The sequence below is a fragment of the Acanthochromis polyacanthus genome, chromosome 13 (genome assembly GCF_021347895.1).
Source record: "Acanthochromis polyacanthus isolate Apoly-LR-REF ecotype Palm Island chromosome 13, KAUST_Apoly_ChrSc, whole genome shotgun sequence".
In the NCBI taxonomy this organism is placed as follows: domain Eukaryota; kingdom Metazoa; phylum Chordata; class Actinopteri; family Pomacentridae; genus Acanthochromis; species Acanthochromis polyacanthus.
Window position 1 is genome coordinate 38357815 of NC_067125.1, and position 20165 is coordinate 38377979.

Sequence of the window (20165 nt, forward strand, 5' to 3'; positions counted from 1 at the left end):
AATTTACTGTTCCTTGATGATTGCAGGGCTTTTCAAGCTGGGAAAAGATAGTGAAATGCATGGGAATGTCGATTATTTTGGCCTCACTTAACTGGTTTTCCCATGTCTTAGGTACAGCTTAACAGCATGTTGTTAGCAACTCACTTAATGTGAATGGCATCCTAAGCATGTCTCTCACCAAGTGACATGATGAAAAGTTGTTTCATCAGCATTTAATGTCGCCCATGAATCCTTCTGCCTCCGCTCTCTCTCACTATTAAATGGCACAGTGCCGGACTTTTCAGTCCCCAAGTCCCAAAGAAAGCCTGAGAAAATTCTCTGATAAGGCAAAAATCAAACATTCTACAAATATGCAAGCTTTTCTTTTCACGGGGGATTGGCAGAGCTTTAACTGCAAACACGGCTTTCTGTTCTTTGTTTATTCAGACGAGACAGAGCCAAAGTGAGATCTTTCGGGTGATACATCCAACAGTATTTTTTGTAATTGACTGATGCAGTGTAAGTCATTGTGCAGATTTCATGTAATAAATACAGTAGGTTTAGCTATTTTTACTCAAATACACTTTCTAATATTATTGTTAAGTGCACTCAAGATTTAAAGATTATCATTTATTAGAACCAAAATGTTATGACATGCAGTTGCTTTTATTTGTGATAGTTTTAACTTTTAACTTAGATTCCTCCTTACTGTAAGCTGAACTATGACTGTTTATTTGCACTTCTTTCAAATAATGTGCCTCTTTTGCATATTAGGTAAATTTTGGCTTAACCTTGTCTGTACTTTTGCTTAAGTTTTGTCTTATAGTATATCTTTAAATTGAAATTTCAATGTTTCTATTTTGGCTGCGCAGTGACTCAGAAGTTATCACTGTCATCTCACAGCTGGAAGATCCCTGGGGTGCAATCCAACCTGGTCCTGGGATCTTTCTGTGTAGAGTTTTCATGTTTTCCCTGTGCAGTGTCGGTTTTCAGAGGGTACTCCCACTTCTTCCCACAGCCCAAAGCCATGCTCAGGTTAATTGATTATTCTAAATTGTCTGTAGGTGTGAATGTGAGTGTAATTGTTTGTCTCTATGAGTAGCCTTGTGATAGACTGGTGACCTGTCCGGGGTGTTCCCTGACTTCATCCTAAGTCTGCTGGGATATACTCCTTCTTTTACAGTTGACAGTACTGGAGTTGCTGACCTTCCTATTATATGAACTTACCACCACAAATTGTGTTGATGGTTGACTGACCTGAGCTCTAAACCCTGACACTAAACACTGCACCATGTGCTGTGCAAAACCAAAAGCTTTGCACATGAACCAACAAAGAAAACATTTAGTGTTTTCAGAGGTACCTCTCCCAAAAAACTAATAATGGAAATGGTTGTGTCAGCGCTTTGGTCATGCTTAAAGGATGGTGTGATTAATTATTGTTCATTATTTGTTTTTTATCCTTCCGTGCCGACTACAGCTGGAGCCAGGATTATGTTTTCGGGTTGTACCTGCGCCTCATTCTCATGAACGGGGCATCTCTTGAACGTTTCTTCAAATTTGCCACAAACTTTCTAAATTGAAGAATGAATGAGAATTAGATGATGAAAAGTCCTAACTTGAAAATGAAAAAAATTTAGGCCATAACTCAAGAATTCACATGCAGTTCTGACAAAATTTCACCCAAATGTTTAATGGTATAAAATGAAGAATTGGCATCATATTTTACTCAGAGTTGAACATCAAGTCTTGACCTCTATGAATGTAAACTAACTACAATTTGACAAGTTAGCAAAGCAATAGAACCACAAAGAGGGAATACTAGTTTTTAATACTAAAATTAAATGTTTAAGCTTACCAACCCATTTATCTTGTAAGTTCTACTAAATAGAAAAGTCTGTCATGTTAAGTTAATGATGTCAAATCTGTGCTTTATCTAACAATATATTTTTCTATATATGTTTCCAAACTTCTTGTTTGGCTTCATTTTATGTAGAATTGATGCCTGTATTGTAAATTTAATCATCAAGTTATATCTGAAGACAAGAATGTTTTAGTTGAGTGCTTGCAAAACTCTTTTAAAGTCGGAGTCTTCAAGACTTAAATGCCAAACATGAGTCACCCTGCTTGCTGTTCTGGCTCGTAGCAGAACTCATCAGTTTTCCCTGGGTGCCTGGCCCCAGGTCTGATGTTCACTGGAACCTGCTTCATGTACGGAGCAACGCTAACTGCAGAGAAACCACATCTGGAGTGTGGTCTGGATGTGTGTATCACATTTTGGAGGTAGGCCAGTCTACTTGTCTGTTTGTTGGTGACACCACAGGCCATTAAGAGAATGACGTTGCTACGGCACCGGGACACTCTTCATCTACCAATCTGGGATGGTTTTTGTTCCCACTGCATGAAGATAAAGCCAGAAGACATCTGTGGTCAGACTGTTGAGGTTTACTTTTTGCATGTTTTTTTGGTAGTTTAAAACAAATGTAGAGTAAATTGACCTCACACCGACCTGTATAGCTGTAGATTAAGAATCTTTGGCATGACAGTGTGTAAACACTAGAACCACCCAACACGGCTGACCAGCTTCACTCTGTGGTTATTGCCTGATGATGACTTCAGAGCTGATCCAATGCAGCACCCCACAGCAAGAGGTAAACACTTCCCCAGTGAACAAAGCTTCATTGTATCGATGGTAGCACATGTGTAAACTGTTAAACAGTGATTTCCGTCACGCTACACGAAGTACACAAGAAAAAAAGCCCCATCTGCATCAGGATAGTAGTTGTTTGAACCTAAGACCACTTTAGGCAGCCAAATCAGCTCACTGTGGATGTCACCAGTGAAGGTAACACGTTTCAGCTCAAGGAGCAGATGTTGGATTCATCACATCTGACATGATGCCCACATGGTTTGAGTACATTGGAAAGGCAAGTAGGTTGAGTCCCAGTGTATACAACTTGCATATAGAGTTGTGAACAAACATTTACATGCTTGTATATGTCATGTATATCAGGGCTGCATTGAGTTTCCAGTGACTGCGATGATGCTTAATTTTCTATAATGGAATCATCAAACACATGCATCTTTGTCACAAAAAGAATTATGAAATAAATAAATCATGAATTGTGATGGTCTTGTAAGTCTTCTCAAACAATGACAACCTTGCTGGGTTACAACTATAGTCACAGCAACTTTAATTATTAGTTTAGGTGATATAGAAAGCTGTCTTAATAAAACCTTCTCAGTGGAATGGCTTCTCAACTTCTTGATGTGATTATGATTGACTACAGCTGGTGACTCATCTTAGGCACTACACTCATCAGACTCAGCCACAAACATTTCTAATCAGAGAAGCTCAACAAAGATCTGAAAAAGCACATCACCGACTAAAACGAGTCAAGAAAGTCACTTTGAGCCATTTCAAAGCAGTTACAGATCCCAAAATCATCTGTGCAAACAATTGTTGGTAAGCATAAAGTGCACGGTGCAGTCGTGTCACTGCTACAATCGCAAAGAAAACACAAGCTAGCAACGCTGCTAAAAGACAACTGCTGTAAATTAGAAGCTGCTGGAACACAGAGATCATTGTCCAGTGACAATCATGTTTTATATCGCAATGGGCTGAGAAGCTGCTGAGCAAGAAGGAAGACCTTTCTCTAGGAAGCTTAAGGCTTGACTGACGTTTTCTGCTGTTCACATGGACAAAGAAGAGGCCTTCTGGAGAAAAGTTCTGTGGTCAGATGAAGCAAAAATTTGGCTGTTTGATTACATACATATTATTCAGGAAAACCTAGAGTCATCAATCAGATGGCTGGGTCTCGGATGCAGTTGGGTGTTCCAATAAGAAAATGACCATCAAAAGTGTTTAAAAATGGCTAAATCAAGCTAGAGTTAAGATCTGAGACTGGCCTCTCCAAAGTCCTGACCCCATCAAGAACATGTGGACTGTGAATAAAGAAGTCTGTGTCAGAAAGCAAAAATTTAAAAAAGTTAAACTTCGCTAATTCTGTTTGGAGTGGACAGAGGTACATCTAGAAGCTTGACAGAAACTTTTGAACAGTTAACCAAAAGTTCCTAATTTAGGTATTAATGGCCAAAGGACATTAAACCAAATACTGGCATTATTGTATGTATATTTTTGACTCTGCAAGCTTTGTGAAGACACGTGTACCAAAGATTCCATAATAGAAACTTCAGAGTTATACTAGTCAATGGAAATTCAAGACTGCCGTCACATACACAGTCTTTGCATGACAGAAACTTTCATTTCTATCTCTCTCCTGCAAAATCATTTCAAACTCTTTGACCAGTTTGCATCACTAAAACACAACAGTTTCAGCTGTAATTGTGCATGACATTCATTACTGACAGATTGTCCTTCTGTGTTTAATACTGAAGCAATTTCTGCTGTATACTTTCTGTGTCGCCTGGACTGATGTGTAATGTGTGTAGTGCATGCAGGAGAGAATGTTTGACTTTTAATTTATCCAAGAAATTTTTTGAAATGTTTAATATTTGAAACTAATCCAGCGGATTAATCCACTGGTGTTGAAGATGGATTTTTCTTGTGCAGTGCCTGTTTCCATGGTCCCATGTTTGCCTAAATAGAGTATTGCAGCTGATTTGAGTTGCATGGCTTTTCTAAAATGGGTTTCACAGCTGAGGAAATATGGTCATTAAGTCTTAGAGCACGGAAGTAATTAGTGAATAAGGCCTCAGCAGCTTGGAATTTAATATACTTCTCTTTTTAGTGAGTTGATAGGGTTTCTTGTGGTGACCTCTTTGTCTTTATCCCTCCATTTCCCTTCTACCAAAGCCAAATGTCAGAGTGGATTGCAGTTTGATGCTTTGCCAACTGCGCTAGAGCCGTAAAAGAATCGTCTTTTCTAATCCTTGCTTAAAATTATTTGTTCTTGTGTGAAAATCTGAACTTTGCAGCATGTCAGGTGATGTAAGGTGACAGAAAGAGGATCCAAACTCGGAGTTCGATGCATGGAGCAAATCCTCCTCTTGAGCTTAATGATATCAGGCTCATCATCAGCCGGTATGACTGGTCAGTGAAAGAGAAACCTTGATTTTATTCATGCTTCTTTGTGAGCTTTTCTCCACATTTAAACACATTGGCTGAATAATCAACCATAAAACCCAAAAAAAGCTAAATGTTTGAGAAATTATGTTGCCGTCTACAGCTGAAATAACCACATCAAATATAGGAGGAACTAATTATTTAACACATTTTTCAGTCATGACCCAGGTCACGCTCGGTAAGCTATGCCACTGTACCGACTATACCGCAAACTATAAATTCTAAATATTTTTTTTCCATCTGGAAAAAAGCAAAAATAAATTACAGCCTGTCAAACATGCGTGTTAAACAGAGCCACCAGTTTAAAGTGAAATTAATGACAGTTAGTTCTGTGTCACCTCTCCGCAGTCTTCACAAAAGTCTATGTTCAATCTTTGCTTTTTTGGCAAAAACACCATCAGACACAGGCCAGAGAAGGAATACCAGACATGAGCTAAAATAGACATTTAGACTCGCAAATAAATTGGGAAAAACACTGCTCTCATCCAGAATACACTTTCACTTCCCAAACAGACTTGTCAGCTGGGCTTTTTTGGTCTTAAATCAAACACGGAAAGAATAGTACCATGCAAAACATCTTACAGCATTAGGTCAGTGTCCTCCTGATGTTTGGATTGTAATTAATGATTTACTTTAATCATAAAAGCCCAGAGCGCTTCCAGATTTTCCATGTTTTTGGACTTGTTCAGTGTGAGTGTGTGCTTTTTTTAAGTACCTGATGAGTTTAATGGAGAAAACAGATGTCCTCATTCATCGACCAAATCAGAATTCCAGCATGTATGACACAGGAATATTTTAAGCTGCCTTTTGTTATTAATCTTGTCGTTATGCACACTAAGACAGTGGCATCTTAAGTATGCCCTGAGAAAAGCAAATAATATTCAAACTGGTTAATCACATTTGAACAATTTAGTGGACTTATAAACAAACTTGTTCTACTGAGTTCATATCCAAAGCTTGCAAATTATTCTATTTACCTGCTGCACTAACTTCATTTGTTTACATGCGGTTATGTGATGTTTGTTCATGTGGTGCTGCCACCTTTGTGTGCCGACAACATTTTGAGAATAACAAGTTAGGTAATGAGTAATTAGGTTGGGATCTGACATTTAGAAAACTCAGTAGCGAAAAGCACATTTATTTATTCAAATCCTGTGTGCACTACTGAGGTACTTGTGCTTCAGTATTTCCATGTTTTGCTACTTTGTATCCCCACTCCCTCAAATTTCAGAGGGAAACGTTGTACGTTTTACCTCACGACATTTATCTGACAGTTTTAGTCCCTTCCAAGATGAAGGCTTTTCTAAATGGATGATAATACAAGCTTCTAAAATACAACAGATTCTTAAAGATTAAATCAATGGCTTCCAACTTTTTTGGCGGTTGATGTCCTCCAAAAAGCAGTGTGTAGTTGGGGTCACCTTTCAGACGTCTGAGTTGTGAAAAGCTTCAGCAAATAGTGAGTTTTTTCCCTCTAGACATCTCCTGTTTTATCCTTTCCATAACTGTTCAAATAGTCCAATATCTCACCAAAAAAAAATCAAAGATTAGACAAAGTCTGAAAACTGAAAACAGATTTGTGTATCAGAACTTTGTTTTTTCTTCTTCCCTCCACCATTAATCATCTGACGTGCTCTCAGATTTATCTGCCTTCCCTGTACATAAAACTGTATATAGAACTGTATATAAAACAGTTCAAAGTAGATCCACCTGCAGCAGCTACAACAACAACAAGCTGCTGACACACTGATGCTTCAGTGCTTGTAATCTGATGATGTCATGTATGATAATTCCTCAGCGTGAAGGACCAAACCAGGACTTAAATATTTTAGCAACGTTGTGCCGCTCAGGTTTATGTTCTCTTACTTAAGTAGGATTTTTCTTGCTGAACTTTGGTTTGTAATATAATATTTTTATCAGTATTGTATTGGTACTTTGAGTTAAGTAAAGGATCTAAATGTTTTCTCCACTTTTTTATGCTTCCCATTATTTCTCCATCAATAATGCTTTGCTTCCTTTAGCCTTCACACAACATTGGGTAGGTTTTTTTTTTTAAAAAACAAAGTGTCATCGACAAAAAACAACTCATTTTATGATTGGCCTAAATAACTGAGAAGACAATGGCTGCATGCTGCACATCGGCATCTAAAGGTGTGTTGGCACTCACTGTATGAAGGTAAATTACTGGCATGACAAAGGTAAGTTATAGCAGACGCAGGAATTGTGAAGAAGATGCTAGGGCACAAATGGAAATAATTTCTACTTGGCTGAAAAAGTCGAGCTTATCCATTCCTCTATGACTCTACTTCATAATTCAAGCGAAAGTATGCTTTCAGTCTGAGCAAACCTTTAACAGCTGATATTGTTTGCATGCCTGACATAACTTCAAGGGAATCAACATGAGGGAATATGAGCGCTAATGGTGGACGTCACTACTATGAAGGATACTGTGTGTCTTGGAAAGCAGAAGCCATTAGCATGCATGCAACAGCCCCGTCTGTCAGGTTTGTGTCTGAGAGAGTAATGACTTTGGCCGGAGCTCGTGCCAGTAAAAGGAAAAAAAAGGCACCTCTGCACAACCTCTTCTACTTGAAATCCCAAAAATGTGTCCCAGGGAAGAACAAAAGGATGGACAATGTCAGCGCTGTCAGCAGTGAGGTGTTTTTTAAGTAATGGCTGAACATGTTGAGCCAAGATGAGTCGGTGCACAGGTGTCTGGAAAGGATGTATCCTGTTAGAGATGAAGCTCCAGAGCCGCGTTGTTCTAATATCTGTGAAACAGTTAATCAATCGGGAGGTAATGAAGTTGTCTTAAAGTGAATATATTTGGTAAACGAAGAGGAGAAGGAGGTTTTTCATTATTGCCTTACAAGGAATTTGCAAAAATGTGATGAAAATGTTTCCCCACATGGAAATAAAACGTGGTGATACAGGCTAGACTTGTTTTGGCACAACTTTGGGACATTGGAAACCCGTAAAAGAAATATTAAAGCTGTAAGATGTTGCTGTTACTTTTAAAAGCACATAGTTTGGATTTAGTGAAGAACTCGTTTAGTGTGAAGATGGATGTTACAGGGGTCAAATCTATCAGCTCCTGTTTACAAAAGCACAGTTCAGTCAGTCATTTAAACTCTCTCCGGCATGACCGACTGTGACAATCATCCAGATGATCTGGTTGTGGAGCTGCTCAGACTAACAACCTGATGTTTCTTTGCTCCGTGTGATGCCGGCAGCTGTCTCATTTCTTTCCTTCCACTCACGGTTTGCCAGGCACAGCCATTTCCAGATTATTCATGGAGCCAATGACACCGTAATGTCTTGTTCCTATTTTTTTTTGTGGACACATGCTGATAGTTGCTGTTTTCTCTTCTCACTTGCCTCAACGTTTTCTGGATGACTTGCTCAGAGCTAAAGAATAAAAAAAATTAAATACTAATGTTATTGACTTGAGTTGAAAGCCAATGAGCTGAAAATTAGGGCTGCAGAGAACAGGTAATTATCCCGGTATGTGGTGTGCTCTTCCTCACTCTGTTTCTTGACTGTTACAGATAAGTACGCTCCATATCCATGCGAATGCTTGGCAGACAGCTCAATTCCTTCTGGATGAAGGGGGGGTCTCTCTCTCTCTCTCTCTCTCTCTCTCTTGCTTTCTGTCTGTGTGAGTGTCTCTTTTCCTCTCTCTCTCTTTTCCTTTGCTGGCAACAGCGTCTGTGCTGTTGGCAGGAGTGACCAGAATAAAAACAGCAACACCAGACATAGAGGAGGAAAAAAGCAAAGTGATCCATTGAACCAGAGTCTTTGCCCTCCTTTAATTACACCGACTCCCATATCTTTTTCACGTGTTTTTTTTGTTTTTTCACCCAGCGTTTGAGTCTTCAGGGCTTGTAGTGGTAATTAGCTAGGAGAGAATAAAACCAGCTGATCGGGAGAGGGGTGGTGCATTTTGGAGCGAGATGGCTAACAGAAACATTCTGTTGCTCTTCTGTGGACTCTTCCTCTTAGCACTGCTTCAGCCCTCTCTACAAGGAGGTAAGTGAGTGCTGCAGGTGAACGGAGCTCTAATCTTTGCTCATCAGTCACACACTTAGAGCAGGTGCACTTTTTGACTAGACATCAAAAGTAATTTAAAGTTTTGCTGATGCTCATTAGCTATAAATCATCAGGGAGAACCAAATTTAAATGAAACCTTTGATGTGAGAAATAAACTATGCATATTTTAAATTTGTTGCAGTGTATGAAATAAAATCAGTTTAAGACTAACTTTGCTTTGTTGTTACTTTTGACCAAATCCCAAATACATTAAATTTGTTTTGGTGGTTTACTGCAGTTTTTTTAATAGATCTCCTTATGCTAATATTTCCTCTGCATCACTGCTGTATGAGACACCATAATAGATGCAAAGCAGGTTGTTCTTTACATCATATTTACATCACATTTGCCACATGACATATCCATTGATGCTAAATTAGTAGCGAGGTTCAGTAGCTGTCTAGATAATTCCGACTTTGAAAGACATAAACTTGCATCATAACTTTTTAGTAATGTTAATAGCATGTGTGCAGCCTAAATTTAAACTATTAAGCAAGTATTTATGCTCTAAATGAGAGTTTTTAATGCATTTTAGATGGTGAAATTGGCTCCTACATGCACACACCTATGCACATCTATGTTTACATGGCTGAAAGTCCTAAAAAATGTCAGGAAGAAGAGCATCCAGCTGGCTCCTCTTTCTTCCCTGTAAAACCGCATAGTTTAGATTCACCCCTGATGAACTCCTGGACGGACAGACTGCACGTGAGAGTCACCCTGAAAGCTCTGAGCAGCTCTCCTTTTACAGTGATTCGAAGGGCTAGTTTCGAGTACGGGTTTTAAGTCGTGTCTCATCTGTATGAGACAGAGAGGGAGAGAGGTTGTGAGCGTGCCTTTCCTCCCACTATCATTCAGTTAGTGAGTTTGCTTTTTTCTCCTCCTTCTGCATGGCTTCGATTGGTTCTCTGTCTCTGTGTGTTGGCTGAGATTCTCTGAGTTATTCAGCCCCCAACTGGAAAACATGTTAATCATCTGGAGCCGAGTATGCTGCACTCGAGTCCATTCCTTGTTGTATTTATTTGCTTAGAAGTCACAGTTGTTTGTATTTCTTATCTTTCAGTGTCCAAGTGGCCTTTCAGATGCAGTATGATTAAGTTTTTAGATTCCTAAAATGAACATTTGGTGCATTGCTGTTTCATCTGCCTTTTTTTTTAATATTCAGTGACAAAGTTTATCAAGTCTGTCTCTGTCAGGTCATAGATTGTGTCATCAAAAATCTCTTTCTTCTCCTCGTCTCATGGCTCATTTATCATTTCTTCTCTCGCACCAGCTGTATTTCTGTTGAGATTTTGAGGTGCTTTCAGGCAAAATATATAGCAGGTAAAGGGGCCAACAAATATCAATATTGGCTTAGCAGCACAACTTTGATCTCAAGTGAGTGTTGAATCCATCCATATCAAACATTTCTTTGGAGCTCCAACTGGTTCCATCTGTTTCTATGCACTCTAACCTGAGAAAAAAAACCCTCTGGGCTCGATCCAAAGCTAAATTATCTGTGAGTAACAAGAACCTCATTAACAACCAATCCACCCATTTAATGCCTCTGCCCAGAAAACACCTCTTTTGCTAAAGAAATACACCCTTTTGAATTGTGACTGAGTGCCAAATCTGTCTGAATGCTTTCTGTCGACAAGTGTAAATGAGTTATGAAACATCTGGGATGGGGTTTGTTAATGTGCCATGCTGGCCTATGACCATGTACAGGTAATATAGAGTGTTGGTTGGTTCATCTTTGTATGATGAAGGATGCAGGAGACCCACTTGATGTTCTATTAGTGAAAACATGTCAGATGCATTGAACTCTTTGCATGTTTTTCTTAACAAAATAAATTTATATTGTCGCAGCTTCTGCTCAGTTGCATCTACTTTTCATCGTTGCTTTAGACAACTGAGTCACAAGCCTCAGCACATCAGCTTTCCCGTCCTGTTTCTTATCTTGACGCATATTGCATATCTCCAAGCAACCTCAACAAGCAACTGGACTTGTGTCAAAGTCATTAGTTTGGCTGAAAGGACAAACACAGTTAATGGCACAACGCTGATGGGCAGAAATTTGGCGTTAAGCTCAGATGAAAAGGGAAAAAAAAAACTTTTCTGTTCCCTCATAGTCTCTGAAGAATTATAGAGGTTGTGCGATGTTTTCTTTAGTACGGCTGGAAGCCAGTTTGCCTCATTTGGCATCGGCCAAGATCAGCCCTGAGGAATTTAATACATTAATCAGTGACACTTGCCTGGCTGTGGGTGAAGTTGAAAGAAATCAGCGCAGATTGGATGGCAAACACTGGCTGTCACAAAACGCCAGTTGTGAATCGGAGCACTGCTGGTAGTCACCTTGCCTTCATACCCGTAGCAACCAGTCTTTATTGATAACATGTGTTGTGAACACCTCTCAGGCTCTAATCCCTCTGCTGGCAGGGTTGAGTGCCAACCACAGCACAGTGGATTAATGTGACATATAGGCATCCCAGCGCTCACCGGCTCCACACTGCAAATTAAGAAGCAGACCATTTGAGGTACTGTCTGAACGGCACACAGATGTTGCTTTCTTCACAGAGGTTTTCTTCAGCTTCCTTAGCGCTGGATCCACAACAGCATTTTAATTTGTTGATGTTGAGTGGTTTGGTGTAATTTGCAGCGAGGTGACTTCATTCAGTACACATTTGGGTAGGAGCTGTTTGGTTACAGGCACTGATTGGGTTTGCTATTGTGAAAGACCCGTTATTCCATGTATACACGTCTTGCACTGGCACAAATCCTGAAACAGCTTGCAGAGATGAGTTAGTTGCATCCACGTTTTACATCAAAACGCATTGCTATGCACTCTGTGCATTTAAGTTTCTATCCATAAGCGATTCAGAAACCTGTTGGCTGAAAAGATTTTCTGTCAGAGTCTTTATCGTGACTACTGTTAAGAGTGTTGTAAGGATCAGACCAGAAGTTTAGAACGGATGAGTTGCTTTAAAGCACATAAATCCAAACGGACTGCACTCCAAATGTCTGGGGCACAACTTCTTAGCGCAATACACATGGTTTTTTACTGGTAGTCCCACCTTTGTAAATCTTATGGCCTGTTTAAAGCAGTGCTTCTTAACTAGATGGCAGACTTACTGATTTGCAATCCAATATGCTCACAACTCAAACGCCTACAGGTTTCTCACAAAGCTTTTACTTATGTAGATACATGTGTACAACCACAGTGAGGGTGTTCGCACCGCTGCTCGAAACACATATCAGTGAATACTTTGCTCTCTGGTTGTGGGGAAATGTCGGTCCTAGCATCTTCCAGTCAGATGTTTGGTCTGCGATCTGCCAGTGCCAAGTGTTCAACAAAGAAGCACATTAACCAAGATGATTCATTCCAGCCACTCTGCGAGCAGCCCTCACCAGGCTGTGAGCTGCTGGGATCACTCAGGCCAGGCCAGCAATCTGAAATGGCTCCTGTCGGGAATGTTTTCATCCTCACCGGCCACCGCTCATGTCCAACGCCTTCTAGGTTTACAAGCAACATGACAACATGAGCTCAACGTTAGTGTTTTTTATAAATAAGGCACCATTACTGATGAAAAAAGAGGTCGTAATAAAATTAAATTTTGATTAAACACATGACGTCAGTTTAATCAGAATCCTCTGGAATGAAAACATTGTATGCTGTCTTGTATTAGTCCCTTTGTGGGGAATTGGAATTAGATTTTTGCAAGCAGTGGTGGGAGCAAACATGGCACCCTGAGGCATTTACAATCATTGGTTTAAACCAAACACAACTGCTTTTGTTGGTTCGATTTTAGCAACACAACTACTGGAGAACATTTCCCAAATGCAGTTTATAAAATCTCTGCAGGCAGCATTGGACTGGTCATGAAGATTTTGCTCTCTTCACATAAATCACAGATTTTATGCCTTCATCCTGTGTTTGTCCTCGCCAGGATAAAACCAAAGTGTAAATGTCAATATTGTGTCATAAATCTGATTGATGATTCCTCACTTTTTATGTTTTGTTCCCATATTTCAGGGAGTTCATTCCAAAGCGCAGCAAAACAATTTTTGAAGCAGAAACTCTCTTCTTTCCTCTGTTAAATATTTTTCACAGATCTACAGAGTTCAGTCAAATTGTTGGTATTTTCAGGTGGTGTATCAGTTCATGTTTTTTAGGAAACGCCAAGCAGTGAATGCAGTCATTTATGGTGCTTTTGACATTTAATAACCGTATCAGCTCTACTGGGATCTGATCACATAAATCAGTCTCTGGAATGAAGTCGTAAGATGAACAGTTTGTTCCATTAGCTTGTAGGGATTTCACATGGTTGATGGTTATCTTCAACCATGGCTTATTCCTCCATCACGTTCTACTCCACGGCGCTCACACAGGAGAGTCCGCAGCTGCTCCAAAAACCTTTTTTCTGCTTTCAAAGGCATGACTTTCCTAATCTTTTAATGATCCCCTGTCAGCTTCCAATGGTAAGGCTTCACCCAAGACACCGAAAGGCAAACCATGACTGGAGTTGAATCTGGTCTCCTCACCTCCCACTGATGTTCTGCTTTAGTGTCACTAGAGAGGAGGTTGGGCGAGTCTAGAAAGGGAAGGTAGAATCAGACGGGTGCGAGAAAAAGATGGATTTTATGTTATACATTTTTTATTTTCTGAGATGCTTCTCACATTTTTCGCCTCCACCCTCCTTCACGCTGTGGAAAATAGACAGTGCAAAGGGTGACTGATAGGCCAGCTGTCACATGTCTGATAACGGGAGATGTGAGGGTGCCAGGAACCACAGTGTTTGCTTCACTACTTCGTTGCTCTGGTTGCAGTATGAGAGCTTTCCATAAAGAAACAACCAAACCTCCTCTTGTGGGACAGCGGTTTTGGATACATGTGAACACAGCAAACACTTGCTAGTTTGCCAAAACATTTTTCTTATTAGCGGTGCAGGATTGTGCACATGTGAGGTGGTTGGAGCAAAGTAAACACAACAGCGTAGTTCTCCTCTGCACTTCCCAAACTGTGTCCTGTTATCGCAGATGGTTCTGCAAGCCTTTGGAGAAGGTAATTCCATAATTCCCTTTTTTTCCGAGGGTGCATGTGTGAGTGCTGCATGTGGAGTCACAGGAGTTTGTTTTGCCTGCCTAAGAGTGGGGCAAATTGTTCAATCAACTCCAATTATTAAACAACCACAGCAGAGTGGCGAGGAAATGTCACATTACTCACCAGCTGCAAATGAAGGACAACTAAGCTTTTTCAAGTCACAAAGAGTAATTGTAAAAACTGCTATTAGCACGGAAATTACCATGGAAAAACCCGTCATTGGCTTTCGTTTGATTTAACAACAAAACAAGTTCTGACTTATAATTTCCTACCTTCTCTGCTATCCAGGCATTATTTTTGGGCCCAGTAACCCAGATCCTCCATAAAATGAAGTGTATAGGCCAATATAAATGTTCCACTTCTACTGTAATTGTGATAAATTCATGAATCACAAAAGGGTTTTATGTGCCAGTACTAATGCAGATCAATTAACTTGCCAGCTAAACAGCTGATAAACATGTCACTTTCTACTTTCCAGGCTAACGCTCAAAACATGACATTATGCGAAATTAAACATACGCGTTCCTCCCACTTGTTGGCTAGTGTCTTGTGAACTATGTCATTTTATCGAAATTCAAAACAAGGGAACCAGAGCAACTACAACACTTGCACGCACATATGTTGTATATGGAAATGATTTTTGATGTAAGACTTTGAGTTTTTCACACCCCATCGAGTTGTTTAAGTGCAAATGGGAGTCCTCTGGAAATCAAATTTAGATGTTGGTTTTAACAACAGTGTGAAACTGCTAACAAGATGATCTCTCCTCAAGAAACTGTGTTGTTAAAAAATATATATTTCTGATGGATATAGCTTGTCAAATACAGATGATATGTTATGATCCTGAAATTTTCCACATAGCTGCAACCAGCATTTTTGAAAGACTAAAATAAGTTATGTAACTTCAGCTACGAAACTGTTTTATCAAACAATACCCATCACCATCGCTGTCTGTTTAAAACCTCTGATTCATGACAGTTCAGTTATGCTGTCTGGGGTTGGAAATCACAAAAATATCAAAAGATATGACAGGTTGATAGACAGTGGGCATACCTGAAAATAAAATATTATAGTTCCAGACAAAAATACACATTATAATGAAAAATGTTGAATTCTTTTCTCTGGATGGTTGTTCAGTTGCAAACACGCGCTTAAACACGTGTTAACCCAGCAACCATGTCCCAGCATGCTTCCACATGGCCTGAAATTTGGGCGGACCAAGTGGGAACCATAATGTTTGCACACCAGCTCCGTATACGTAAACCCTTTACGTATGCTTGCATGTGGTATGTATGTTAGCAATTAGCCTCAAGGCCACATAAGACACTGTACAGAAGTAGATTTTTCCCTGTTTCTTTATTCTCTTTACTCTCTTCACTTTGTTTATTTAAGCCAAATTGGCCTGTGAAGTCCAGTCTTGACTCAATAAGCCCCAAAACTTGTTTCAACTCCCCGTTTCTTCTAAAATGTGGGCTGAGAATGTGGATCACCTGCTGGGCTCATGAACAGCAGCTCAGGTGAAAAAGGTACATTTTTACAACCTGGTCCCTGCGGTGAGTGGAATGATTGTTCCCATTCTTCTTCTTTATTTTACACTCAGAAGGAGGTTTATCAGTAGCTGTTTGATTGGGAGAAGTATGTTGTGACCACAGTGACCACAATTCCAACATCACGCATCAATAAGCCTGTAAAAGGAGGCAGGAGAAGAGGATGTAGGCACAAGTCAGCAACAGGACTTATTATTCTCACATATGAAAAGTGAAAGATTAACTACAGAGCCTTAGTAAGTGAACAAACATGATGCGTTCATGACTGAACTGCTGCAGAGAGCACTTTGAAGTGTAAAAAATATACATGACATGTAGAAAAGCCTAAAACTTTGGAGGTAAAATGCTTTGTTTTTCAGTCGAGTTCTCCACTGAAAGCACCAGAATGAGTCACGATCTGGTTGCTACAGCTTCAAAATTAAAAACCACCAAGAGACACATTTACAGAGCGCAACTGAGTCGTCCAATGCGATGTTTCCCTGATCGCAGGACGAGCTGTGATTGATGGACGACGTTTCACAGTGTGATGAAAAACTCTTAGAACTTTTCAAGTCGAAGATTCATTTCCATTTCTTGGTTAGGTTCGGGAAAACATCACGTTTTTGTTGGCACTTTTACAACAATAACTTCTTGTCGGAAGCTTGGTTAAGGTTAGGCACCAAAATTACACGGTTAGGTGAAGGAAAATAGTATGCTATTGGTTACAAAACAACCCTTTCCATGTTTAAATCTCTTCTATTTTATGGATCATTACGCCCAAACTAATGCATCATTCACTGGCTGAAAATGAGCGACCATAAATTTGAAACGTGTTTGTAAAACTTTACAAACTAGCAAAAAACTGAAAATGCGTAATAAGAATGTGGTTTAGCTGTATATGTAATTTCTGGTAGACAGAGCTGTCCAGTCCAGGCGTGTTAACGAGACTCACATTCACATCCTTCAGTCGCCAACAGATGCATTAACGTTTACTGAACACATGAGCATGAGTCAATGAACGGACTCTTCTAGTTAAATCATGCGCAACATTGGAAGCGCTAGCGTCATTTTTCAAGTCATTGGGCAGCATAAAAAATGTTTAGGCGTGGCAATAAAATGTTTGGAAAAACTCTGCATGCTGTGATTAACATGCAAAATATGGCAGAAAGTGTCCGTATCTCACTCCCAGACCATGAACCTCCCATATCCCTTTGACTTATTTCTTTTTTGCTGATGACTGGCTGTATTCCTAGCTTACTGACACCCCATCCACTACAGCTGGGCCATATTCAAGTCGAAAGTAGAATGGTGATAAATTAAAATCACTGTCAAGATTCCTGTGAGTGCATGTACATCATCACCCTCTTAATGCACTCAGAGCACTCCACAGTAACCGCAACAGTGAAAAATACGCACTTCAGGCCATTCAGTGTGCAACAGTCATTGCTCTGAAACTGATAGCAAGAAGGCGTATTTCTTATCGGATCCTGTTGCAAACAGTAATTTATCGATGCTTCCCTGACTTTTTCATACCATTTGTCTTAACAAGTGTAAAAAATTTAACGTTTCTTCCACTGGTCCAAAGGAAATAACTTGCCGCAGACAGGTTCGTACATGAGGCAAATCAATAAGTCACACAAAGTGATTTTCAATTTTTTTGCATGGTTTTTAATTTGTAAGCGTCAATCATAACGCAGACACTTAGGGCAAACTCTTGACCCAAAACATCTGTAAAATGAATTCTGCCTCGTCTGATCCCTCATGCTCTGCAAGTCAGTCTTGTCCGTCACACACATTCCAGCTCATTCCCATGACCCGGTTGAGTTTACAAGTAATGCGATCGGACGATGATAACGATAATTAGAACAATCAAGAAAAAAATCTACGAATTTTTTGATTTAGGTCAGGTCACTTGACAGAGGTCAGTGTGTGTCTTATTTGATGCATGGTCTCAGTGAACCTGATGCACTCTGTAGCAGCGATACAGTAGCTCAATGGGATTCGGAGCAAAAAGGAAAAGTGGAGCAGACACACTCCCTCTTGCCTCACTTGCAGTGCCGAGACAGGAAATCCTCCTTTTGATTGTAAAATGAGGGAGCAGAATGGAGAACAAACAATCTGCAGCCGCTGTGTGGTGCCTGCACCTGAGATCTGAGCTGTGGAGCTCACATTAACAAATACATGCTCACATGCATCAGCAGCAGTGACTTCACCACTTCCTAATAAGGTACAGAACCCTGAATGTTATCCTCATTTCTGTTTGCAGGATTCAGTATTACAAGGCCAAACCACGAGAAACCTGATCAGCTTTACCTTCGTCCAACTCCCCAAACTTTCCAGTTAGGTTATATTAGGAGACGGACTATCTGTTCATTCATGGAGTCATGTTTTGTGTGAAGCTAACTGTTCCCATTTACACTTAAGCTGGACACATGATTGTACTGAATTCTTGGCACTCGACCCAGGACTAAAGAAAAGATTTTTGCTCTTAATCACAAACAAATGTTTTTATCATCAGATGTTAAGTGCCGTTTTGGAGTATCTCATAAAATATGGCAACGCTGTCCTGGCTAGTTTCAACATAAACAACTCAGAGTTATCAGCACGTTCAACTGCTGCAGCAAAGAAATGCAGATTTTCATCTTGCAGTCATCCCACACTTTGTTCCCTCCACTGATCGGCACTGACTGTTCTGTTTTTTTAAACTGCAGCTGCCAAATAGAAAGAATCCCGATGTTATTGCGGCACAAAACCATTTAATATGTCACAATGTGTTAGTGAGATGGCCAAACCCATCTTCTATGCTGGCGTACTCATTAAACTGCACAGATTTGTACTTTTTTTTGGCATTTTTCAGTGGCACGTGTTGTGAATTTTCATTCAGCGAGATCGGACAGTAATACCTTGTAATGTTCTTCCCCTAATGGCCGCACTCAGTGGACAGAACTTGAAGCCCAGTCTTTGCACAGTATTCTCTAATAAACACATGAACACCTTTGACATGTGGTTTAAATTAATTGGCCTCCCAACACATGTAAGAGCCATTAAACTAAATAATTGTAGTCTTCCAGCCCCATTCTTTCATCCATACTCTGGTTTTGTGATGCAAACCAGGTTTTTCCCTCGAAAAATGTAACTTTGTAATTCTGGCCTTAGCTCACCAGTCCCGTTGGATTTAGCTGTTAGTCGGCCCAGAACAACTGGAGTCATTTTATCCTCCCTTTTCTTTTATTTCTCTTGTTGTTCCTAGCACACATGAGGCCACCATGTCTGGAATCCAGAACGACCATCTCAGGAGTTACTCTGGGTCGCGGCCAGAAATCAGGCGAGAAATAAGGCCAGGGGATGTCGGTGGGGGTTAAGGGTGTCCACAGTGCTGCAGTGGTTTTCTCAAAAGCAAGTTTCCAACTGCAGTACCTCATCAGTATGAAAACAATTCGAATTACTCCTCATCAAGCCTATAAAGTCGCTCATTCTTGTTGCTTTCACTCTGGCTGGAGCTGGAGCTGCTGTGTTGGGGTTTCATCCCCATCAGTGCTGTGACCCGGGGCAGATGTGGACGCCAAGGTTAGACTTCAGTTCTGCAGTCTGGGTCACAGATGATGAATGTGTTTGAGAATGCTTGTCTAATAAACGGGGGTCATTGTTTAGAAATGCTGTTACAAGCATAGCAATAAAAAAAAAAAATAAGCAAAATCACTGATTGCTGGGAACTGCTCGGCTGTGTTTGTGGCTAGCATCACATGTTGGGGATGGAGGATGACATTTTGCTGTTTCTGCTGTGCGTTGCAGGTGTGTACGTGCCACCTGGTGCTGGGTTTGGACCTGGAGGAGCTGGACCGGGAACTGGATTCTTTCCAGGTAGTAGAGTGTCCGGTTACTGTCTGGACAGTGGACCAAAAATGATGCAGAACACAGCCACAACAGTCACCATCTGTTTGTCTTTAGCGAAGCTGTAACATTTGCAGTGAACTACTGCAGAACAGTGGCTTTAAACAGAAATATCTGAAAGTAAAAACTGAACTAAAAGTAAACATGTACAATATAATAAAAGACACACATTTGTACATTGATAGGGCAATAACTGACAAGCTTTTGTCATCAAATAGAAACTTTTCACAGTTGTCTTGACATTAATTAATGATGTAAATGGTTGATAATGGTTCAAACACAATTATTATGCTTATCCAGTATTTGTCGTTATTTCATGCGAAGTTTAGCATTCATGGCAAAGTATACTCATAAACGCCACAAATACCAGCTTTTTTGTTTAAACTCAGTCAAAACCTATCCGTTACTTTGCTGCTTGCATGCAAACCGTAAATCAATGGTGTGTATGGCTGTTGTTTTACTAGGAGCTGGAGGAGTCCCTGCGGGCTATAAACCAGCTAAAGCTGCAGGTGAGTAGAAG

At 40.1% G+C, this 20165-nt stretch overlaps 1 protein-coding gene across 9 annotated transcripts in view; it reads left to right on the top strand.

Annotated features, from left to right (window-relative positions):
• Positions 1–8748: 8748 nt before the first annotated feature.
• elna (elastin a) overlaps positions 8749–20165 on the top strand; it is a 39828-nt gene continuing 28411 nt past the window's right edge. For 7 of the 9 annotated variants that reach the window (XM_051957480.1, XM_051957482.1, XM_051957477.1 and 4 more), the window contains exons 1-3: positions 8749–9091; positions 19547–19615; positions 20110–20154. In XM_051957480.1, coding sequence (XP_051813440.1) covers positions 9016–9091; positions 19547–19615; positions 20110–20154 — 190 coding nt within the window. In that variant the 5' untranslated portion in view covers positions 8749–9015. The remainder of the gene's footprint in view (positions 9092–19546; positions 19616–20109; positions 20155–20165) is intronic. The other 2 variants (XM_051957476.1, XM_051957481.1) reach the window with 1 other exon arrangement.